General features: G+C 40.0%; 2 protein-coding genes across 11 annotated transcripts in view; one reads left to right on the top strand and one right to left on the bottom strand.

Annotated features, from left to right (window-relative positions):
* Positions 1–256: 256 nt before the first annotated feature.
* Positions 257–20,743, bottom strand: TMEM141 (transmembrane protein 141). The gene is made up of 6 exons (XM_072429836.1): positions 20,610–20,743; positions 17,846–18,031; positions 16,698–16,764; positions 9,733–9,816; positions 4,627–4,734; positions 257–3,982 (listed from the first exon to the last, which is right to left on the bottom strand). Exons 2-6 carry the CDS (start codon positions 17,897–17,899, stop codon positions 3,909–3,911), a joined length of 387 nt encoding a protein of 128 aa, XP_072285937.1. The 5' UTR covers positions 17,900–18,031; positions 20,610–20,743; the 3' UTR covers positions 257–3,908.
* A 99-nt stretch (positions 20,744–20,842) lies between these two features.
* Positions 20,843–25,558, top strand: part of TRAF2 (TNF receptor associated factor 2) — a 46,229-nt gene continuing 41,513 nt past the window's right edge. For 4 of the 10 annotated variants that reach the window (XM_072429831.1, XM_072429824.1, XM_072429828.1 and 1 more), the window contains exons 1-2: positions 20,843–20,967; positions 25,326–25,504. Coding sequence is in view for 1 of the 10 variants with exons in the window: in XM_072429823.1 (XP_072285924.1) it covers positions 21,141–21,143 (3 nt within the window). In the remaining 9 variants the exon portion in view is untranslated. Of the gene's footprint in view, positions 20,968–21,031; positions 21,144–24,469; positions 24,809–25,325; positions 25,505–25,558 lie in introns of those variants that run through there. The other 6 variants (XM_072429829.1, XM_072429827.1, XM_072429826.1 and 3 more) reach the window with 6 other exon arrangements.

The following is a 25,558-nucleotide window of genomic DNA, read 5'->3' as shown; positions in this document are numbered from 1 at the left end:
GCAATAGTGTGCTAAATTCAAGATATGTATGATCCATCTCCTCTTTTTACACACTATTATGTATATAGTTGTGGTAGAGACAGGATATTACTTGCTCATGTCATAGCATCCAGCAAACAAACCTTTTTTAGGGTGATTCATAGGAGCAAATACCTTCTCCAAAGTCTCCCTATACCATAGCTAAGCTTCAGTTTTATCTGAGTTAAAGTACATGATAAGTCTGGTGCAACTTAAAAATAACAGTTAAAAATACCAATTAATAACAAAGTAATTTAATACATAAGATCTCTGTTTACAAAGTTTGAAGCTTTTTGTATAGAGCTGGGTCCAGTTAGACATTTCACCTCCTATTTGTATTCTATTTTAGTTGCACCAGAGGCAGACTTTACTCCACCATTCTTGGTGAGTTGGGCTCGAGACTTGCATATAGATTTTTCACGTTCTGAAGCAGACCAAGTATTATCTATAGCTCAGTCCTCATACATCTGTTCTACATATCAAGAAACAATATGTAATATGTTACATGTATGAAAAAAAAGCACCGGTCTCAGTACCTACATTGTTTACATTGCATATAAGTCCTAAAATATTCTGCATATTGCACTTTTTTATCTGATAAACCCCCTTTTCTAATCATCTTCGAGTCCCCTATGCCCTTGAAGGGACTTGCAGATGACAATACAACTCCGTGCACAGGTATCTCTTTTTCATGGGACGCCTCTCTGTCTGAGAGATGCCTGTCTCTCGCAGGGCAGAGATGGAGTCCCAGCAACATCATAGGGAACTCCCATCTTTGATTGGCTGGGCAGGAGGCATGCCCCCTCCTCTGGGGGCGTGCAGGTCGTCCGAGCTGACACCCAAACAGGAAGTTACGACTATAATAGGAGGGCTCCAAACACCAACAGCCCTCTGGCTAAATGGATTCACTGTAAGTCCTGAATACAAAACAGCCCCCCTGGGCTGCACGGATTTACCATTTGACTTCAAACATTATCAGCCCTCCTGGCTGTATCAACTGGCTGCTATAGACATCTTTATATTTTCATCTTCCTCTGGAAAAATACACCTTTTGGGAGAACAGCCAAATACCTACCTGGTAAGCAGGCGAATCTCAAATGAGATTCTGTTTTCAGCTTTAAGCAATTTTCTGAACTTTGACCATGTTTTATCTATTTTTAGATGGGGTTCTTATTACCTTAAGCTAAACCCCTATCCATGGTATTCAAAATGTAAGATCACATATATCAAAATCATTATCCGATCGAATCCACTAAGAAAAGAGATTTTTCTCGTGGACTTGAACATATAGGTAGGTTCCGCAAATAATATTCAAATATATTACGATTCAATTCCTTACCTTTATAGACAGACCTAATTACTGACCATGTATTATGTAGTATATTATTTGTATTCGCATGCAGCTTTAATACTGTCTCTACTACTCCCTTACCTAGACCGCAGTTCAACTAAATGTAAATAATACCATCACTTTATTCCTTGGAATATTATTGGCATAACCAAATCTATATTAGCATTGTTTAATTAAAACATCAGATATGAAAGCTTGAAATGTTGAAGTGGATTGTCTAACATAAGTCCTATCTAAACAGGTTGTCAATTAGTCCTAACATGGGTCATAATACAGGTAAATTAGTCCTAATATGGTAGCTATCAAAAAACTAACATACTTTTGTACTAAAATGTGATTATTTTTCTTTCCAATCCTCAATGTTTGTCACTGATGTATAACATATTCAATCTAGTAACATGTAAACTATGATCAGGTGTCAAATATCTTGACAAATAATGCATTTAAACATTACTGTATGATATTACAAATTTTGATGTAATATATTTTGTATCTGTACAACATAGAAATCATACAATCTCTGCAACCACATACCCCTGAGGAAGCCTGTAATTGGCGAAACGTGTCAGGAATTGTGTGACCAGTACAGGTCCTCTTTTTGTTTTCAACAATATATTGTATGATGTTTAGGAACATTATGTCTAGGAAAAATATCCAAACCCTGTGACGGTAACATGTAATTGGATATATGGTGAAAAAATTACTTTGTATTACTGTTGTATGTATTAACTACAAAATACACACTTGACTTTTTGCACAAAAACTCTCTCTTTCCTCTGTATCTACACAATACTTCTCTCATATCAAGAAACAAGCTATAAGATAACTAGGTGGTACACAGTGCCGTTCCGGTTGCATTTCATGTCTCCGGAGGCCTCGGATGTCTGCTGGAGATGCTGTGAGGAACGGGGCACCTTTATGCATGTGTTCTGGGAGTGCCCGAGGATTCGGCCATTTTGGGAACATGTATGTGGGCTTCTTCCACGTTTCACGGATTTCTCAATCCTGTTTGAGGTGGGGTTCTTTCTGTTACACTATACTATGATTCCAAGGAAGACTTATCGTAATTTCCTCTTTTATTAGATTAATTGACGCAGCACGTGCCTGTTTTCCAGCACTATGGCGCCAAACAGGGACTCACACTATAGCCCAGTGGTTTCAACTAGTTAATGATATTTACATAATGGAAGATCTGACCGCATCCATGAAGGGTACGGAAGCCAAACACAACCAGAGATGGTTTTAATGGGTCCTGTTTCGGGATTCCCCAGACTGTGTGTCCAGTTTTTAAACTTTGTTGTAAGCTTTTATCTTTTTATAGTGTTTATCTGTTTAAACAATGTACTATTCCGGTGATCCGTAGATGAAGTATGTTATGGTCACTTACTGCTTTAACCCCCCTAGCGTTTTGTTTGTCAGTTTTTTGATGCAAAAAGTGATCCTATTTTTTTTGCATCGAAATTTTTGTTTATATTGTGGGCCTGTAATTCTTAAAATTAATGGCCGGGTATAATAATTATATTTAATATACTATAATCATAAATTATAGTATAAGGTTAAATGGCGCATCAAGGTTAATGGACCACCATGAGCACTGACCTCAGGTTCAGAATCGTCGCTCAGTTCACTTTCACTGTCTGATGACAAATTTCCAGGTGAATCACTATCGCTCGATTCCACAAGGGACTCCAAATCGCTATAACTGCTTTCAAGTTCCTCCAAAACAGCGCTTGCGCCGGCGAGATGCCTTTTGGATGCCATGTGGTCTCCAGCAATCAATCAAGAACAATCAAGGTCAAAGACAAAGTGATGAAATGATACATTCAGGAAGTGATTTATAATTCATCAAAAGGTCAGATCAAGCTCAGGGCTAATAGTGGGCATAATGTAAATCAGGGCACTGGGCAATGATGCTTGGTGCACTAAAATATGTACTTTTCCTTTATTATGTGTTTTTTATTGTAATTTTTTTTAAGCAGAATACATAGCAATCTGCTTTTAAATTTCCCGCCCCCAGAATCCATCAATACACCGCATCACCCGGAAAATGTCACATCTTTCCGGGTAATGCGATGGGAATGTCCCCGCCCTGCTCACTCCCCTGAACCCAACAATGGGCTGCTCAAATCACCTGGAGCATGCGAGCGTCACATTTTCCCTACGTGATGCAAGCAGCAATAGTAAATTCCAGGGGTGATGCCAGTGGGAAATCGCCATGCCGCTGCTCGAATCAGCAGTTAGATGTGATGCACCATGCAGAAATTCTAACTGTGGATGCGAGCAGCGGCATGGCTGGGACCCGGGCGGCATTTAAAAGCAGATTACTCGGTAATCTGCTTTTAAATTTCTCGCCCGGCCACGTCCCCCAACGGACAGACGCCCCGGCATCACAGCGGGGTTGTAATGTATTACTGTAAAGTAATACCACACTGTTGTGTCTGACTCAGAAGTTTTTTTTTGTTGACCTTGCTATCTGTGTGATATTACTTCTCGTTCAAATTTGGAAAAGTCCCTTGATTTCTTGGCTGTGTAAAAAGGTTTACTCAATTACATCCCCGTATTTATTCCTGGTTTTACTGTACTTCTGCTCTGTTTCCGAAGTCTGCCGGGTTTCTAAAAAGAGATTAGGAAAAAACTCAATTACAATAACAAGCAGGATAAATACCAATGAAGGAAACAAAAGCTTGTTGGCCCAGACCCTTAAGCCCCATACAGATGTCAGATAGACTTAAGATCACTGTTGCTGGAAATGATATATCATGACCATTTCCATTGACAAATGACTGAACAAGTGCTGTTCAGTCATAGTGATAGGAAAGTCATTAGCTTGGAGGGGTGAGGGGGTATATGTTATTCTCAGGACTGTATGGACAGAAGTACAAATCTTTTGGAAGATGTGTAGTTACACATCTCTCAGATTTGAAGTGAAAAAACTACATTATTTCCCTGCATAATAGTTTCTTATTATGAGTTTCCCCTCTCCTATCAATCATGGATCACAAACAACTGGACCTCTACTGTATTTTTTAGTGCAGGTTGATTAGTAATCAGTACTACAGGGTGCTCTAATTTGACAACAGATTAAAGATTTTGTCATTCCTTTTTTTCCCACCCATTTGAGCCAAGTCATTTTCTTATTACTCTCTTTGTGAAAGAAAATATTTACATCCTAACACATTTCAGAAAAAAAAACATATCCTCAAAGAAAAATGTGAGCCTAAACTCTAAACTTATCAATGTAACTCTGTACAAATCACCTGTGTTGTGTAACTGCACTTGGTCCCCTTTTTCTAGATAAATCCACAATCTAGAACATTTTTCTGTCTCTCTCTTAGTCACTGTGTAGCTGGCGACAGAACCTGCAACTGTAAAACAAAAATTCTGATTACAATCTTGAAACATATATATAACACTGGTCAACAATAATTTTCTTGCCAAACCGATTAAAGTCACTTTAGGTTATGTTTGATGCAAAGATTCCAAATATGTTATTAGTTTTGCTAGATTGGCTCTAGTTTTTGAAATAATGACCTCAGTAATAACGTAATAGAAAACTAATGAAACATTAAAATTAAGCAAAATTAAATCGGATATGCCTATGTATACAAAATTAAATTTTTAAAATACTTATTGTCAATACATTTTATAGTCAGTATATTTACAGAACTAATCACAATGTCATTGAAAAACTCTGTATGATTTTCTTTTATGCTAATGATCAGGACAATCACGTTGAAGGCTCCAGCGGTAGTCTGCCATCATGTGTCTATCCCATCTGCCCTGATACCTTTCTTCCATCACCTTTACATCTTGATGGAACCTCTCCCCTTGTTCCCCATTGAAATCGCTAAGTTTTCAGGAAATTTTTGCAAATGGCTATGAAGATAGTGTACCTTTATGCTCATAGTAACACCCAAATTTTTAAAGTTTAAGAGCAAGTTTTGTACTAGTTCTTCATAATTTTGTCCTTTATGGTTAACCAAGAAGTTCTTGACAACCATGACACAGACATGCAGAAGTTTCAGTATCAGGCAGAAGTTTCAGTATCAGCCATGTAGTTTTCTTACAAAGATCAGTACACAATCCAGGGAAGAATCTACAAATGTATTTAAAGCAATCACCGTCCTTGTTCAGAGCTCTAACAAATTGCCCAATTTTATCTGTAGTGGGGGGGAGAATGATTTTTTTTTTTTGCCAACCATTGTCTTATTAATGATGTTCACTGCACCTTTTTTCATAGTTTCCCTTGGAGGAGATACCACTTTTTTCCAGTGATCCTGCTTTGCTCTACTATCCTACAAGCAGATGAAACATAGGTACTTTGTGTATCCACTTTGCTGTCCAAGTAGGAAGTTCACCATCACAAATCAACACATATGGACCATTGGTGTTTATGATACCAAAAAGCTTTTGTAAGACCATTTTGATATTCTTTTTTTTTTTAAGTGTTGTTGAGTTACCAATTGGATTTGATGTATAGCAGTTGCCATTATGCAGTAAAACAGATTAAAAAAAATTGAGTGGAACGGTCTATGAACAGCCGCCAGTCTTCCTCGAAGTCTCCATCTTCACTGAAATATGGTAGGAGTGTCACCTCTCTTGTCCTATAAACCTTTATTTTAAATTCCGGTCTCAGACAGTCCTTTTCTTTTAGACTGGTTGCTAAAAGTTCAGATGCTTGTTTTTACAGACTTAGGTCACTTATGAAATCATTGAGCTCTTCTTGGGAGACCTGCTGGTTTAATGAAACACTTCCTTCATATTCACTTCCACTGCTAACTCCTGGATTACTCTGCAAACCCTATATATCCTCCATGTCTAATACAGGAATATCAGGGGGTGTACTGGACACTGGTGTGAGAACATCAGCACCATGCGGCACAGGTCGTCTTGCTGATTCCAAATCAGGGTACTCCCACTTGTTTTTCTTAAAACGATTGAAACCTTTTACATTCACAGCACAAAAATACCAATCATTATGATGATTTCCCAATGACTAAATGTGCATCTGAGTACACATTAACTGTATAATTAAACTGTACAGTTAACTGTACAATTAAAATTGTATGTATAACAGAAATAATAATCCTTTTTATTCTATCTGGAACTGTTTAAACATACAGTCAGTTGGTTACCTTTAAATTCATTATTCAACGTGATCCTTGAAAGTTACTAACGACAGACAGAAGTAAGTTGATTACCCTTATGATATAAAGTAATATATTAGATCTTACTACATGTTTCTATACTAAAACTCTAGATATGCATTATGAAAGTTTTTTATGCAAATGTATGAACTTCTATAGGATTATATAAGCGTTATATTGTATTTACATATATATATTATGTTGTTATGTTGAATTCTCAGATCCCCTGAGGAAGCCCCAAATGGGCGAAACACGTTGGGTAAATGAGACAAATGATTATTCTGTGTATGCGATGATATTCTATATATCCACCCAATACGGAAACTTTCTGTTGAATAAGTGTGAACCAGCAAAGAAGATCTCTGTTAGAACTCAGGTTTTCTGTTTTATTATTATTATTAATATTATTATATGTTATTTTGAGTCATATAAATAAATTAGTTTGAAAATAATTTTTTCTTTGAAGACAATCTGCTTTAAAAAGCCTGCTTTTTCTTCCTACTTTACGTATTTGCAACTAACCTGAGGCTTGGCAGATATATAACTATTTAGTATCCCTCTAGTGAACAACCCTATTTTCATTTCTCCACAATCTTAAACATCCATATTTCTGATGACTGAATCACATTCCTGATATAGGAGGAAAAAAACATACTGGATAATAACTTCCAGCTAAGCTGACCTGCATTTGACAAAATTCCCCAAAGTTTTTCTGCAGTAGTCGACAGTCATTAAAAGGAAGCATAAATGGGGCTTTTGGAACAATACAGTGCCATCTGAAATTATTATATTATCTGTCAAATTAAAGGGGGAGGAGAAAAAAAACATCTTTTTATGGCAAGGTAATACTGATAAAACAAACTATTTTATTGTTGGTCACTTATACACAGTAACATTAAAATTCAGTATCATATCATAAAGCAAAGACCCAGTTTACATTGGTGTAAGTCAGTTGGTGTAAGTTTCAATATGGTGACTGTCTCATTACTAATGTATTTAACATATTAGCTTCTTAAGGGGATACAGAGACTGACACTAGCTGTATTATAATAAACATAGTAACATGATATTACAAATTATTATATGATATATATAACTGTCACAGTATAATTTTTTTCCCTAAATGTATACCTGTTAAATATACAGTGAGGGAAAGAAGCATTTGATCCCCTGCTGATTTTGTACGTTTGCCTTCTGACAAAGACATGACCAGTCTATAATTGTAATGGTAGGTTTATTGTAGCTGTCAGAGACAGAACAACAACAGAACCCTCAAAAACCCAGTGCTCTAAAGTCAGAGCTTGATGTGCATTGTAATGAGTGAAATAAGTATTTGATCCCCTATCTACCAATGATCTCAGGGCAGCTGGGACCATAGTCACCAAGAAAACAATCGGTTACACACTGCGCTGTGAAGGCGTGAAATCCTGCAGAGCCTGCAAGGTCCCCCTGCTCAAGAGAACACATGTACAGGCCAGGCCCATCTGCAGTTTGCCAATGAACATCTGAATCATCCAGAGAAGAACTGGGTGAAAGTGTTGTGGTCAGATGAGACCAAAACTGAGCTCTTTGGCATTAACTTAAGCGGCTATGTTTGGAGGAGAGGGAATGCTGTCTATGACCTCAAGAACACCATCCCCACCGTCAAACATGGAGGTGGACATAATATGCTTTGGGGGTGTTTTTCTGCTAAGGGGGACAGGATACCTTCACCGTATTGAAGGGACAATGAACGGGGCCATGCACCATCAAACCTTGGGTGAGCACCTCCTCCCCTCAGCCAGGGCATTGAAAATGGGTCATGGATGGGTATTCCAGCATGACAATGACCCAAAACACACGGCCAAGGCAACAAAGGAGTGCCTCAAAAAGAAGCAGATGAAGGTCCTGGAGTGGCCTAGCCAGTCTCCAGACCTTAATCCCATAGAAAATCTGTGTGTCTGACCTCTGTGACTGCCAACAAGGGGTTTGCCACCAAGTACTAAGTCATCGTTTGCGAAGGGATCAAATACTTATTTCACTTATTACAATTCACATCAAGCTCTGACTTTTGAGCACTGTGTTTTTGAGGGTACTTTTTTTTTATTATTTTATTTTATCTTTTTTTTTTTATTCTGTCTCTCACACCTACAATAAACCTACCATTACAATAATAGACTGGTAATTTCTTTGTCAGAGGGCAAACATACGAAATCAGCAGGGAATCAAAAACTTCTTTCCCTTACTGTATATCATATAATAATTTGTAATATCATGTTACTATGTTTATTATGATACAGCTGATGTGACATGAGATAAACAGTCACCATACTGAAACTTACACCAATTGACATGTAAAATGGGTCTCATGATAAGTGGTAATGAGTCCATGAAGCTTTAGTTATTATTGTTTTTGCTTTTATTCTTTGCTTTATGATATGATACTGAATTTTAATGTTACTGTGTTAACAGGTTACCTACAAAAAAAATTGTTTGTTTTCTCAGTATTAGCTTGCCATAAAAAGACGTCTTTTTCCCACCACTTATTTTGTTTAAGATATCAGGCTTGGCAAAAAAAAACAATTAGGCACAAAAATCCTGGTTCCCCTTTTGGACAATCTTCTGTTCTTAAGTATCCTATATTATCTGTCAGCTTTACAGTTTTTGGTTAATCCAGTCATTTCAGCATGGGAATTGAGCTTTGTTGTCACTTGAAATCTGACAGTCTGCTCCCCTTTAATTTATCTGACTTATGGGTTCACTTTTATTAGACACTGACATGTGCTCTGGGATTTGGGGCACAGTGGGGGAGCAAAGGCATTTAACAAGGTAAAATTAAGACGACCTCTCACCCCAATGTTCAAGCAAGTGAGCGTAAAGTGCCAAGCTCAACATGCATCCCTTAAAAAGACTGTCTTGTAAGTACAACACCTCAACTGTTCATACTTACTGTGGCTTTACTCCTACACTGGACTGCACCCCTTGATAAATATCTGCTGCTAGGTCCTGAGCAGGCAATCGCCAGGCATAAACAATAATGGCAGAGAAAGTCACTTACCCTGTATAAGCTACAAACACAAAACTTACAAAGGGTTTAAACTTCCAAATGATGTAGGAACAGATTAGTCATTAATATTTAAAGTGATAGATCCTCTAAATACATGTTTCCTGATAGTCAACCTTGTCAGGTAGAATGACTTTGACAGATTTTCAATCTCTGTAAGTTTTTTTTCTTACCCACAGACAGGAGTATATTCCACTTCATAGGATATGGAAGTCTCTTGTTAAAAGCACTTTGAATCAGCATTGCTATGCCAGTGCCTGCAACACAAACAAGAATATGATTGTATAATGCGATACCAGTGAAAGGTGAATGCTGAGCTGGACTGCAGCTATCATGGACTAATTACAAAAGTCAGGACAAAAAGTTTGGCAGCCATGAAAAACAGACTGCATCTGTAATTTTACTAATGTAGATAAGACAAGTGAGGCTTCATTTAAACTGGTAATGAGGGCGGCGGTGGGGGTTAGGCCCTTATTTTAGCTACCACTGATATCTGTCATAATTATTGCTTCTGCAATCACTGCAAAGAGCATATGCAGTCCCTTAAAAAAAACAATGTGGCTCTTGTTAAGGTGGCCTTTGAATTGGTAGCTACAGAAATGTACTTTAAAGTGAACCTGTCACTTGCACTTTCCATTAATACTAGGATCTTAGTGGTGTAGAGTCACTCGGTAGGGTTGAACTCACTGCAGAAGAATTAAGAATAAAAGTATAGGGCTTGTGCTTGGGGGTTGGTTTCTGAGTTTCACTTATAAGTTGATGCAACCCTTTTAAGAAGTCACAAAAGGGGCGTGCCTTGACAATGGCCATTTGCTAGGGATTTTTTGAGTTCTGCACGCACCAAGGCTTTTTCAGCAGATATCTCCGGTTTTCATCACCCCATCTCAGAGGCATAGTGATGTCCAGGCATAAGAAGACGAAGGACACTGGTAAGTCTACCAGGCGAGCGGGTCTAAAGAGGTTTTTTCTTCGCTAACTCACCAGGAGAAAGAGAATCCAACATGGCGTCGGAGCGCACCTCGGCTGTAAGCCACGAGGAGCCTGAGCCTGCTGAGAACCAGGCACAGGCTTCACCTTCCTTAGTGGATCCTGTGCCTTCCCCAGCTGTGTCCCCTGCTTCTTCCAGTACCTCTAATTGCATCCCCGGGTGCTGCTCGTCTTGAACGCCGTCTGCCCAAAGATCTGCAGACTCTCCTGCAGAACATCCCCACTAAGGAAGACATGGAAGCACTGGCAGCAGGTATAGAGGGCTCCATGAGGCGGGAGATGGAGTCATTGACACAGCATGTGACCCATGAAGAAACCACTGGAGTCATCCACATCTCAAGCTTCCTCCAGGATTGCATCTATGGAGCAGTCCCACGAACAACTAAGGTCTCTTATTACTTCTTTGTCCTTGCGGCTAGATGACCAGGAGAATAGGGGTCGCCAAAATAATTTGCGGTTGCGTGGTATACCTGAAGCCACCACAGGGCCAGATCTGCAGTACTGTCACTGCCATTTCTAACACTCTGCTGGGTAGGCCTGTCACGGATTCTATTGAATTAGACAGAGTGCATAGAATGGGCCCACGAAGAGGGAGTATGAATGACCTACCCAGGGATGTTATTTGTAGGGTGCATTTCTACCATAGTCGGAATCAGTGGTGGTCATGTCCTCCAGGCGGTGTACATCTGCTGCCCTCTTTAACCACTGGACTAAAGTCGGAGGACTGTCACTCTTCCAACAAGCTGGGATACATGCATTAGCGGCATTGAGAAGGTGTCTAATTAATGAGCGTTTATATACCTTTTTCGAGAGGTCAGACACATATAGTAAAGCTAAGGCAGGTTTGTTCCTAATGTCCACCTCAGTAAGCTTGAGAATAATGTCAGCAGCTGAGGACCAAAATGTCTGTAGTTTAGGGCATTCCCAAATTATGTGCAGAAATGTGCCACTTGCTGCCCCGAACCTCCAACAAGTGTCAACCGTGCCAGGAAAAAGCCTGGCGAGTTTAGAGGGTGTCTTATTGGCGAGCTTAGAGGGGGTCCTGGCCAATTTATAGTAGGTCTCTTGGTATCTATTGCATATGGAGACCTTATGACTAAAGTGGAGTAGCATCTCTTTCTGCATGTCTGTAAACTGCATGTGTAACATCTCTCCATTTAGCCACAAAACTGAACGACTCCTGGGCGTGAAGTGTTATGAGTGACTGGTAAACGTAGGAAAGAGTACCTCTCAGAGGCTGTTTGGCAGCACATAGAGATTCCAGTGGTAGCATGGACCGACTAAAGTGGATGAGGTAGGGACCTAAACACAAACAAGAGAGTTGTATGGTACGCCATGGAGTCAGATGGGGGGAAATTCCCTATCACATTGCAGGGTGGACAGAGGAATCCAATTCTGGATAGAATGCATAGCCCTATAGACTCCTTGGTCACGCCAAAGACGAAAAACTGGATCCGAAAGTCCAGGAGGAAATTCAGGATTTCCCAGAACCTGAGACAGAGGTGATGGATATCTGGTTACCTTCTGGGAGCTAAAAAAATGGTAGATTACTTTTAGGGTTGGACCGATCAAGGGGTGTCGTAGGACTGAAGTCTTAACACCATCAGGGGCCCAAGCCAAAGAATCAATTGGGGTAGGTGAGCAAGCCTCTTGCAGACGAACCCAAAGCTTAGAATCTTTATGAGTACACCAATCCAATAATCTGGACAGATGTACCGCTTGCTGGTACAGCAAGGGATTAGGGAACGCCATTCCACCTCTAGCCTTAGGGAGTCTCAAAATCGTCACCCCAAGCCGAGGGTATCCAGTATGCCAAAAAAATGTTATAAATTCTGATCGGAATTTGTGCATAATTTGAAACGGTACATATACTGGAAGAGCCTGCAACACATACAGCAATCTAGGCATCACATTCATTTTTAGGATGTTACAGTGTAACCAAGTAAAGGCCATCTGTTTCCATTTCTGTAGGTCCTTCCTAATTTGGTTAGGGAGTGGGAAAAAAATTAAGCTCAACAGTATGCGACAACTCAACAGGGATCTGGGTGGCCGGATACAATATGGAGGAACGTGTCTATTTGAATGGAAAGGAAGGGGTCAGCGCCTCGAATGCTTTCTCTGCATCTGTGGAGAGAAGCATGAGCGGTGTCTTATGAGTATGAGTGTGGTAAATAATGTTTAAGGTACAGATAGTGTTGTCCCTAGCCTCAGGCATGGGGAGGAAACCAATCTTATCGGGGTGTATGATTTTGTTGAGGACTGGGGTCAGTCTGTTGGCCAGAATACTTGTGAAAATTTTCAAGTCACAGTTTAATAAAGAGATGGGGTGATAACTGGCACATGATAGAGGATCCTTATCAGGTTTTAAAATACCAGAAATGTGAGCAGATAGAGCGTCAAGAGGGAGGTCATGACCCTGTGCAAATTACAATAAAGATCGCTAGGTAATCACGAATCCTAGTTATCTTGTCCTGTGGATTAGAATCCACAGAATTCGGTTGCAGATTATATAGGTGGCGATAAAAGTCATTAAATGCTTGTGCAATCTTAGCAGTGGTGTGGACTATCGTGCCAGAAGAAATTTTGACACTAGGGATGTACATTGTGGCCTTTTTGGACTTCAGGGCGTGTGCTTGTGCTCTACCACAATGGTTGTCATGTTCGTAATAGAAACGCCTACATCGAAGTAGCTGAGCTTTGGCTTTCTCCCTGTTGAGAGTGTTGATTTAGTCACAAATCGTAGAGTCATCATTAAGTGCAAAAAAAAAAAAAAAAAAAGGTGGGTTCTTGTTCAAGTTTCTCAGGAAGGCCAGGGGTTACGAGTAAGGCTTCATTCAGCCTCCAGGAGCATGACCTAGGGACATTAAGTCCCGTTAAGACCACAAAAGTAACAGGGGCATGGTCTGAGAACGTTATGGGGCCTATGACTGAGTCAAGTATCAGGGGAATAGGACTATGAGACACAACATACGCCAGATATCAACTAATGGATTGTCATGTAAGAGGGACTTCAATCTCCTGTGAAAGGAGTGGGACAAATGCGAACAACCACTTGAAACATTCAAAGATGGGTTGAGAGTCAAGGTAAAGTCAGTGAGAACTGTCAAAACATGTTCCAAAAAAGAACAATTGGTCAGAATTAGGGGGGTATATATTTACAAATGTATATAAGGTGTTTCCAAGTTTACCTTGAACCAGGAGGAACCGTCCATCAGGGTCAGTCCACAGTAAGGAAAGGGACCAGGGTAGGGAGCCATCAATGAGGATGCTAACCCCCCTAGACTTGGAGTCTGGGGACGGGCTATGGTAAATGTACTGGAATTTCCTACTACACAGGTTGAAGACCTTGTCATGGAAGAAGTGAGTCTCTTGCAGGTAAGCAACCTGACAATGAGATTTCCTGAGTACATTCATTAATATGTACTTCTTGGTAGGGGAATTCAAACCCTTAAAGTTAATGGACGTGATATTGATAGACATCTTGTAGGAAGTGATTGGAAGGACACAATTAGGTACAAAAACTGTCAATCGTACGGATAGGGACCTGTAGGGGAAGGGGAGGGGGGGAGAAGGTAAGTAAAAGGAATCAGTAGCACACAATCCCTATGGGAGTAGGGCAAAAAGGAGGGGAAGGGCATTACTGGTGGTAGGGAACCGTATAGGTAGAGGAGCACGAGGCTCCAAAAGACTAAGGAGTTTCAAAGTTCAACTCCACAACTCTAGTCCCTAACGAGGCTGAGGTACCTATGTGTGTGTGTGTGTGTGTGTGTGTGTGTGTGTGTGGGGGGGGGGGGGGGGGGTAGTACAGACAATGGCTAGCAGAGCCGCTGGCACAACTGCGGCTCTCAAGACCTATAAACATATCCATAGAAAAACTGGGTATAGCAACATTTTTAAAAATTTATGAAGGCCCTCTAAGGACATAGGCCAATGAAGCCTTCTGGGACATCACTAGAGCATTTCAGAGAAAATGAAGTCAAAAGAAATCTGGAACTTGCAGAAAAATAAAACCATGTTTAGAGCCAGGAGACACCGCCATTTTATGAAGAGGACCCCATCACTTTGTATGGGTCAATGGAGATAAACAACAGATCCCTGGAGACAAAAGTTTTTAACCATCTTATCACACATAAAAGAAAACAGGCAAGAAGAGACAGAAAACATAGGTCATGGCCTGTGAATTACATGGAATGGAGACTACAACAACAGACCTGCAGGGCTTCAAACAAAACAGGTCAAAACTGCTAACACCATCATGACAAACTATACTGGAAGGATCTGCAGTAGGTTGTGGCAGTGATCATAGGCTGCTGGCATATGTATGACACGCTGTAATTTTATGATGATCATCAGAAATAAGTCACAGCTCCCCAGGGTCAAAAGATGGGTCAATCCAGTCATACGTATAATCAAACAGACCATAGGGAGCATGAAGCAGAAGTCATATCCTGAGAGATGCACATCATAGAAACAGCATCAATGTAAATGACACCTTCAAGGCAGCTGATAGCAAAAGGCAAAGTTGTTGAGATAACATGGCAACATGTTCAAGTAGAATGTGCAGTAGATGGAGACCGTGACCATGGATCAAACACTTGACAGTTTGGTAGGTCAAACTGGTAGTTCAGGTGTACCATCCAAAATCGCAAAGGTCGGTAGATAAACTACAGGGACCAATCAATGTGAGAAAGCAAAGTCTAGTATTAACAACCTTCAGGCAGGGTGACGATTGATACAACATGTGAAGTTAGATCCAGATAATCGGGAACTTATAACCAAGCTTATCACAGTTTGTGGGAAGATGTATTGTTTCGCTGGTAGGAACTTATTGGCGAGGAGAAATGGGCCCTTCGTCTGCCAGAAAAGGAAACTATAGGTCTAGCGCACAGATCCAGGGGGGGTCATCTTTCAGGTCCAGCCAGTCAGGTATCGGTATGGGGTCCGCTCCCAGGAATGTAAATAATGCTAACAGCTGTGCTGCAGTATGCAGAGTGAAGGTGGCAGTGTTCTTAGTAACCATGACATGCAGAGCATCGCCCCATCTATATCGAGCATTATGAGAGACAATCAGAGGTTTGAGTAGGCTCTTCATACAAAGCGGATGTGTGGATAGGACCGGATAGATCTGAATTCTGGCTCCATCAAAATCAAGTAGGCCATTCTGCCAAGCTTTCCTGAGAATTGGCTCCTTCTTCACTCGCCACCTTCTCCTTCACATTTTGGTCCTCAGTTGCTGACATTATTCTCAAGTTTACTGAGTTGGACATTAGGAACAAATGTTCCTAATTAGGAACCAGGACCCTTGATTTACGAAGTGAACCTGGACACCCTTACATGTACTCCCCTCCCCCCACCCACATTTAAAAAAAAAAAGTCACAAAAAGTTGACATTTGCATATGAATTACATCTGTTTATTCTACTTAGATTGCACTTACACTTGTGGAAAAGAGGAAGTGTGGTATACAGTCTGATGGAGCTGATCACGAAGGCATCACTGTCAATAAAAAGTTTAATTTTGAATATTGATAAAGAGGTTAAGTGTGAAAAGGACTCTCTGCTAATGGGAAGCACAGGGTTATTGCTGTTGTGCCCTACTCTGGGGAGTTTCCCCATGAAGAAAAATTGGTGAAAACCTAAAATGGACACACTAGTTTTGGTGGCTCTTTAGACTTCATGGAGTTGCTCTATTTTTGGAAAGATTTCTGTTCACTTCCTGTTGAGTCTAAAGTCAGTAATGCAATATTTTTTACAGATTAAAGCTACGTACACACTTCCAATTATTATCGTTTGTAAACGAACGACGAACGATATATATATATATATATATATATATATACACACACACATACACAATACAGCCTGTATCGATCAAATGTTCGTTCATCGCGCATGCTCAGAACATGCACGATCACTGAACGACCGTACTCCGCCGGTCCGGTCGTTCATTTCCAACGACTATCCTCGTTCGTCGGCGTCGTTGGTTACTTTTTTTACAAACGATTTTTGGCCAATCGGTCGTTTGTCGTTCGTTCGTCGTTCATTTCCAACGATAAAAATTGGACGTGTGTACACAGCTTAACAGATAATCCATTGTTTATTTATATTTGATCAATTGCTTTTGCAGGAAGGCTTGATAGATAATATTATTACCTGTGACAAAAGTGACCACTCCCTTCATGAAAGCTTGTGACTGACATGATGCATACGATGTTATTCCCTAAAGGAAACAAAATGTAAGTGAGCATATTGGTGACTTTCAATATGCAGCAAATAAAGTATTTGTCAGTAATAGTTATTTCTTAGACATTAACAATTAAAAGACCATAAAAGACTATTTATAAAACAGGGAATCATCTACTACTATTGAAAGCCCAAAATGTCAAGTTCAAACTATTTTTTTTTTATCATTTTGGATCAAGGTAAATTTCCTTTTTTTTTTTTTTTTTCCTGTCTGTGACTTCCCCCCTAGGGTTAGTGTTCCTGTGATATCCATAAGAACAATAGGGTTATCACCAGAATACGAATAGAATGTTCTCCAAAGTTGGTTCCCTCACTTTCTGTCTGAAAGTCTGTACAACAGAGCCATAGACAGTAATAAACGGGAGATTAAATGCTTTCCTGCATTTGACCCTCTTCCTGCTTTCCTGCTTCATCCAAAATAAAATAAAACATTTTGTAATGTTGTTGTGTTTAAAGTAAATGTGTCAATAAAAGGTGAACGCTACAGAAGAATATTAAAATGTAGATGTGAGAAGATATAGAACGACAGTAGGAATACTTACCTTTTCTGAATGACAGTGAGTGAAATGTTTGGACTCTTCATGAGCAATGGCTTCAGCTGCTGAAATTTCTGTGAGCATCAGATTGGAGGGTAGAATCCCTCCCTTTAATGCTATGTTGAGTCAATGGCTTACCCCTACATAAGAACAGGTAAAGGAAAGTGTACAATAGCAGTGGCCATATCTTAGCAGCAGAAAGATTTGTCTTTCAGCCTGCAAAAAGGTAAGTAGTCTTGCACTGGTTTTGCATGAATTTACCTTTATACTATCAGTAGTAATCCCGGCATCAATACAAACATGTGAATTTAACATAGGAAGCTTACAGTATTTATATAGTATAGCAGAAGAGCTTACAAGCTAAGAGACTTGAGGCAGGAATCGACTTTGAGGAAGGATAAATGATAGAAATGAGCATTCATGTTGTGCAGAGCTTTAGAGTCATAGATTTTTGTGTGAATGACCTAAAATTACAACATTTCATCCTATCCCTTCGCAAGTATAATAAAATGAGACACACACCGGGTGTTTAGCTGCCAGCTCATCGTCCACTCTGGATAAGCCCAGGTTCACCATCGCGGTGTTCTTGCATGTAAGACCCCAAATCTCCTTCAGGTCTACCGGTGCCCGAGCAACTTTCGTTTCGTGAAGTCAGACAACAGCGACACTTGCAGATGTGGAGGACTCACTGCTAATAATTCACTGTAGCTAATAGAAAAGTAAAAAAACGCTACTGAATATTACGTAGCCTTGTGTCATAGAAATACGAAGAGTTTATCCTGCTGACCTTGAGTGCGTGAAAGGGTTCGAATTAACAATGCTTTTATTGCTAAATGTTCTTCCTGCGTCATAGGAACGGGGTTAGGGATTGGCACAGACACAAAAAACATATTAAGGGAAGATTTTAATTAAGAAAATAGGCGTTGCCTTAAGATCCATATGCTGACATCTGAGCCACAGACACATGTAAAGTCTGCACAAATGTACAGCCATGATATATCACGCCTTAAGTCATAAATGATCACAGTAACAGCAGACAGGTTAGTGTGGGAAATACAGCTGGAAAATATCAGTACCAAATGAATATATATGAGTATATACCCATATACTGTAATGCCCATGGTGATGATGTGTCGGGAATCTTACCAGTCTCTTTTCATATCATACCATTTATATTGTTCAGGGTCACATTGTTTCTAAAACTGTTACTGGAGGAAAATAACAAGATGAAGGCCAAGGTTAGTGGAAGTACAATATAAGATTGCATGACTGGTAACACAAACATCACTTGTCATACCTGATCTAACATCACACTCACTGTTTTCTATAATAAACAAGCATCATCTGTTTTGTCTGCATTAATTCTCATGCTGCTGTGCCCTTCACCTTTTTTCTCCATACACAAAAATAATAATGACACCTTCTGGACAGGGCCTGGTTTAGTGTAGGGGAAACATTGCAATTCCCCAGAGCCCTTGCCTCCTCCACTGACATAATACCAGGGAGCTAGCTGGAACACTGTACACTTGGGGCCTCTACTTCATATTTGCACAGCACCTCATTTTTTATACAACTTTCCCTGCTTCAGGAATGGATGTGTAGGTGAGATCTGGCTGCCAAATGTTTTTACAAGCAATCTTTTTACATACTTTTCACATTTATACCAGCTAAACAAGCATGTTGATGCATATTGGCGAAGGGAGGGGCATTTGACACTTGTACTTGATGCCACTTGCTATGGGGAAAAACAACATCAATGGGCTGGGAGAACTCAAGCAATAGCTTATTCTACAAAGATGGGCAGCCATGGGGTGTCTGTCAAGATTGAAAGGTGCATAGAAATTTAGGCTACCTGATATGAAAGGTCGTGCTCGTTCTGGGTGAGAAGCTGCTACATGTGTACAGCAGTTGCCAGACATTGTTTATTGGATCCATCAGGACAAGTCCATTACCAACAGATGAGGAACGGCCACTATACAATGAATGCAGAGGAGCACAGCAGGGTGCCGCTCATCCTCCCCCTCCTCTCTTTATAGAACAGAATGGTGTTGTGTGTACAGGGCTCATTTATTCATCTGTCCTTTTTTGTCACTGAAAACAATCTGGTATTGCACTACTTCTTAAATTCACCATGGCAGCACAGATCAGTGGAAATCATAATATGGCTTTACTCTGACTGAAAATGATGATTATTTACCATGCAAGTTTGTCTTTATCACCTTTGCTGTTAAATTTGTACTTATCATATTAGTGCTAAGCTGATTTCAGAATGAAAGATCGGTCACTGCCACTGAATAACAGGTACTCTTGCTTCAATTTGCTGCAGAATGCTTGTGTTCTGCAAAGCTTGACTTTTGGAAAATCAGTAATGAAACACATCTACACAGGATGACTCCCTATTGTATCTACACATTAAGGCTAAATTCCAGCAAATTTTTTGATCCTGGATGAAAAAGAATTTAAAGTATAGTGGAAAAACTGCAAAACTGAAACTGTTTTAAACTAAGTGAGGCAGATTTAGATCTGTAATGTTTCTCCCATTCGGGAGATTTTTCCTTACTTTCTGCCCCTGTGAAAGTGAGAATTGCTGCAACAATACCAAGAGCATAAGAGTAAAGAAACAAAATTTTGCACTCTGTTTAAAAAACGGGATCAGACATTACCTCAAATTTTCTTCTTGGTCCATGTGCTTTAATGGCAGAAATGTATTCCAACCAGGGAATGTTTGATGGAATGTCAGAATCCCTTTTTGTTTATAAATAGAGCCCTTGGAGGCAATTGTTAAAAATGTTCTCTTTGTACAAGTTGGGGAGATTCCCCTTTACATCTTGTCTCAACGACATGAAAGTAGTCTCAATATCAGGTTCAAACAGCAACAAAAACCCTGACAGAGGGTACAGCCATTCCCCACAGTGGTTATAAAGAGGGGTGCATGACCAAAATGTATTTTTTATATTTATTAATATTTGTATTTTTATATTATATGTATCTTTAGGTATAAAGTTTTTTTTTGTTGCCTTTGAGTAAATTTCCCTTTACTTCCGGAAACGCAACAGGAAGTGGGAGGAATTTCCCTTCCACAGAGTTGTTCCCAAAATAAGTGACTCCTTTGTAAATTCCCCTCATCTCTTGTTCTGGGAACAACTCTAGAATGTTGGATTTCACCTTACTTTTGCTTTCGGTCAAAAACAGCAGCAGATCTCCAAGATGGGGGTCACAGCGAAATAAAAGTTTGCAGCAGCCGGTATTATATTTTACTGCTTTACTAAACAATAAATATCTTTACCTGCACTGATGTTGTAGCAACTCCCCGCACTTCCTGCCTTGGTGACACAACAGGAAGCAAGAAGAAAACTTTATTTTGATTGTGTAACCAAACTTTATGAAGGTTCTGTTGTTTATTGGAGCAAAAAGAAAAAGAAAAAAATAGTCACAAGTAATGGACAATGACATTGTCCACAGAAACAGTAGGGAGAAGTTTTACTTTCATTTTTTAAGATTATGCCTTGATAAAGAAACAAACGAAACAGAAAAGGCGGGGCGTCTGTGGAGATTGAACTGACAAATCAAGAGCGGAGGGGAGGGGCACGTGTATCGTCCTCTGTTCCTGAGTGAAGAATTCGATGTGGAATCGTTAGATCCGGGTGAGTTCTGCTGACGGGGACACGGTGCTGTCTGTGGGGGAATGGGGGTAGGAGGGTGTCACGGAAAGCTGTGTTGACATGAAGTGCGGCCTCTCAGGCCTTTCCTGTTCTCCTTCCGGGACAGTACATGAACATGACGACTCGGCTACCTTAATGAGATTCACTGTAACAGAATGGTATGGGGTTATAACATGGGGAATCTCTTCTTGTGAGGAACACACAGGGAGCCCACACACTTCACATGACACTGACAGCTTCATGACTAAAGCTTCCTTTGGGCAGGAAGTCCAGGTCACATGGTGACCCGCCACTAGGTGGTGACAACACAGCTAAGACTGTTGTCACTCCTTTATTGGCTGATTCATTAGGGTGTTGTTCTGTTGCTTCGGCACTTAGGCCAGAGAGTGCCGAATGAATACCACAGCAGCTTGTGAAGACTTCTTTTAGAGCTCGGTCTATAGGGACGTTTTTAAAAAGGCATTATAAACGTTCCTATCGTGTTTATATGCGTTTTCTATGCCATTTTACTAGCATTTTAAAGCTTGCCTTTAAACCACTAGAAAATGTCTATGAAGCATTTTCACCAAATTTATGTTTCAAGCACTTGTAAATGCAGGAAAATGCCCCAATTAACATCAACGGACAGTTTTAAAGCATTGCAAGGAGCACTATAGATAATGCTTAATAACGTGCCTCCTGGAAACGTCCTGGTGTAGATTAGCCCATTGGAATGCATTAAAATTTCAAACATGGGCTTTTAAAGCCTCAGGTTAAACACTGCAGAAAATGTCCATGTAGATCAGGGGTGCCCACACTTTTTTGGCTTCTGAGCTACTTTTAAAATGACCAACAATAAAAATGCAAAATGAGATATATATAGTATACTTTATATTTAAAAAATATATTGTTTACATTGCATAACCGCATGAACATTTATGCCATATTACAACTCTTTACATTTTTGGCCATTACCTTACTCTGATGACGTCTTAAACTGAATGGAATCCACCAAAGTTGCAAAGTCCTGACAGTAGTTGCTGGTAGCCAGACTTAAGCTGCGTACACACTTCCAATTTTTATCGTTGGAAATGAACGACGAACAAACGACGAACGATCGATTGGGCAAAAATCGTTCGTAAAAAAAGTAACCAACGACGCCGACGAACGAGGATAGTCATTGGAAATGAACGACCGGCGGATCGGATTGGACGACAATCGTTGACCATCTATCGTGTGTAGGGTCGTTCATTGATCGTCCATGGTCTGAGCATGCGCGGTGAACGAACGTTCGCTCACTTCCTGTGGTGCACGTCACTTCCTGTATCGTTCAAACGATCGCATCTATCGTGTGTACAATATCTGCGAACGATCGTGTCGTTATCTGTATGTACAGGATCGGTGCTATACGATCGTTCGCAGATATCGTGCAGGATTGTTTGTCGTTCGTTTACCAACGATAATAATTGGAAGTGTGTACTTAGCTTTAACAGACTTCCAAACGATCGTCAGTCATGGTGGAAAGGTATTTGGACTTAATAACTCCTGTGGGCGTTTGAGTTTATTTTTAAAGACAGGGCTCCTCAATTAACCGGTAAATTGCGATCCATGTGTTGCGCTAAGCCTTAGTGAGTTGCACACTGCAGATCTTCGATAAAAAAAAAAAAAACAATTTCTTGGTAATAGCAGGATAACCTTTGCCTTTAGTTTTGGATTTTCTAACCTAAAAAGTTGCTGCTGACGTTCTGCTGTTTGTTTACATCCAGCACCTCAAATCTTTACTGTCCTGGTCTCCCCTGCTCATTGCAGCCCCATAGACTTCTATGGAGGCAGGGACAGAGGCTAGAGGAGAGCCCCATTGAAGTCTATGGTGCTGCAATGTATTGGTGCAACCAGGACAGTTCCAGATATAAACAAACAGCAGTACTGTGAATGTCAGGAGGTAGAAGGCAACATTGGGTGAATGTGTGCAGCAGTAAGGGAATATTGGTGCCTATGGCAATGACCACTCTTGTGTTCCAACTTGAAAAACAGCTCCCTGCTTCTACTTTGATATCATAAACTTGTATTCTGTGGCTTGGTCAGCTGAGGAGAATCTTAAGGGTGTTTGGATCATGTGGCTGTTACACAAAAATCAAGCATGGTAAATCTGTGGTGAGTGCAGGTCAGCAACTGTAAGACTTATGACTGCATTGGGTTGGCTTTCACAGCATTTAGAAAAGAGTCCCAATTTATTTGGGAGAATCAGTGGCAGAAAGGTTAATCTTCTGGTTCCATTCTGTAGATGCATAAACCTGTCCGGTTTTGCATCTCCGTGCACTGTGCCAACTCTGGAGCTCAGTGGCTAGGTTGTATCAATGCTTATTATTACTAATGAAGATTTGTATTTCTTTAATGCGTGTTGAATCTGCTCCACGAAACTCACTGAGCATTCTGTTTGAAAACGAATGTATACCATAACAATACAAACATTGGTGGTTTGTTGTATTTTTAGAGTTGACCCTCCAGTCAGCACTATCTAAAAGCTGTATGTTTAAAGATCATCACTCCTTTCCATGACACCTGCTGCTCGGTGCACCTGTGCATGCAAATAAATAAAAGGGACTTCTTATAGTGACTCATTGGAAGTTAAAGAAGTTGGCTGGGGAATATTTTTCTTTTTAATTGCTTTGCATAATTGAATCGCAATAATTCAATTGTTTTTTTTTGTTCAATCTGTTCCAAAGTGCATTTGGAGGGTCTAAAATGAAAACCAGGAAATCAAGAGACTGTGATACCGTGCAGGGTTACATTGGGGCTTTGTTTTTCCAGCATTGTTAAAAAAAAAAATTGGTGCTTACCAAAAACCAAACAAATCCAAAAAAAATCCGATCTGTCGAACTTGTACTACGCTGTGCAACTGTAGGCTGTAAACACTGATAATTTCTTCAATTGTAAATTTCTATCAAAAAGAAGTTTATTGTTTGAGTTTACTTTCACAGTCTGTGTGCTGTGAGTTGCTGCAGTGAGCCCACACTTCAAGGATCCTTCCATATAAGAAACTGGCTGATAGAAAGAGACCTCCCTGTGGGGTGGGGGACTTTTTGTGTCAGAAGCAGAAAATTCAGAGATGGGAAGTACCAGTTTGAGCGGCAAGTTCAGAAAAAGAATTTTAGTGGACTGTGAGATATTCCTTTACAATTTGAAGAAAACTGGTTTTAGGACCCTGTAAAGTGAATGTCTTTGTTTCCATTATTGTCATTAGAATCAGGTCAATAGCAATCCAACACAGCAACCACTTTATTTCTCATGGTGAAAGTTTCCTTCATTGCTAATAACTGATGTAAGGAAATAAAATGTCATTTTAATATTAAGTATTTTGTAACTTAGTGATCTGTGATAACTGGGGGGGGGGGGGGGGGTTGCTGCAGTGCAACAGTTACCCTGCTTTTGTTTCATTTATTTGGTGGATATTTGCTTTCCACACCTTGTTGCAGCCTTGTTTGTAAAAAGCATTGGTTGGAAACTGCATGCCAGCCAGGCAAACAGCATTTTTAGAAGACTGACATCCAGTTTACATTTTTCTTTTATAGCAGGGTTTCTTTAAGATTGTGATTGTATCTATATGTGCTGTGTATGGTATAAGTCTGTGTACTGATTACTGTAGTGACTGTAAAACAGTGGTCGCCAACCTTTTCGGTTCCACAGACCATTAATAGCGCCAACATATTACGCAGTGCTGTACATTAAATCGGTTCAAGGCAATCCTTTATGACCGGGCCATAACAAATAATAACAAATTGGCACATGGTCTTATTCATACACCAACATCACAGAGCTTGGAGGGCCGGCAGACTAATTACAGGTGCGTTTGTTTAAAGTTCACATACCTATTGCATGGTTGTGTGCATGATCCGTCGTTGTCTACCAAGACCTGTGTGCACAATCGTGAATGATGTATAATTGCAAGAACATATCTGTCAGGATGGATTGCTAGTTACATCCAACATTTATTTTGAGTTGCCATCTTCTAACGTTGTTAGATGTTTTGTTTTTTTTCAGCTGCCATGTAAAAATTTGGATATTGGCAGCTGGATTGGCGGAGAATTATGGAAACTCCCGTTTTTTTTTTTTTTTTTCTATGTTGATCTTCTGATGTACACTATAAATACTAATGTGATTTGTATGCAATACATTATTATAATGAAACTGTACTTTTAGTAGGAAAGATATATATCCCCACATCTGCACTGAAACTGATAATTTTGCATCATTGTCTGGCAGATTATTGCTGTATTTGGGGTGTAACAGGCAGCTTTTTATGCCCTTATGAACTAGCAAGACAATATCTTACAATTGACTAATGCGCGTTTTATCCTCAGTTACATGGCCACACAAGGCTTGAAAATACTGATGAAGCAAAGACAACTCCAACTGCTCCTCTGTCCTATTGGTGATTTTCTAGAGAGAAGAAGAAGTTTAGCAAGTCTTGATAGAGCTTAGGAGTTAAGAAATCTTCTCATGCGTCACTGGTTGGCCAACTGGGGGAGAGGTAAGAAAGGTAAATCCCAAGAATCATGAAGTCAAATCTCCTTAGTCAAATCTCTTATACTTC

This window comes from Pyxicephalus adspersus, chromosome Z (assembly GCF_032062135.1).
Source record: "Pyxicephalus adspersus chromosome Z, UCB_Pads_2.0, whole genome shotgun sequence".
Lineage (NCBI taxonomy): Eukaryota > Metazoa > Chordata > Amphibia > Anura > Pyxicephalidae > Pyxicephalus > Pyxicephalus adspersus.
Note: the sequence above shows the minus strand (reverse complement) of the source record. Positions and strands in the feature narration are given on the sequence as shown.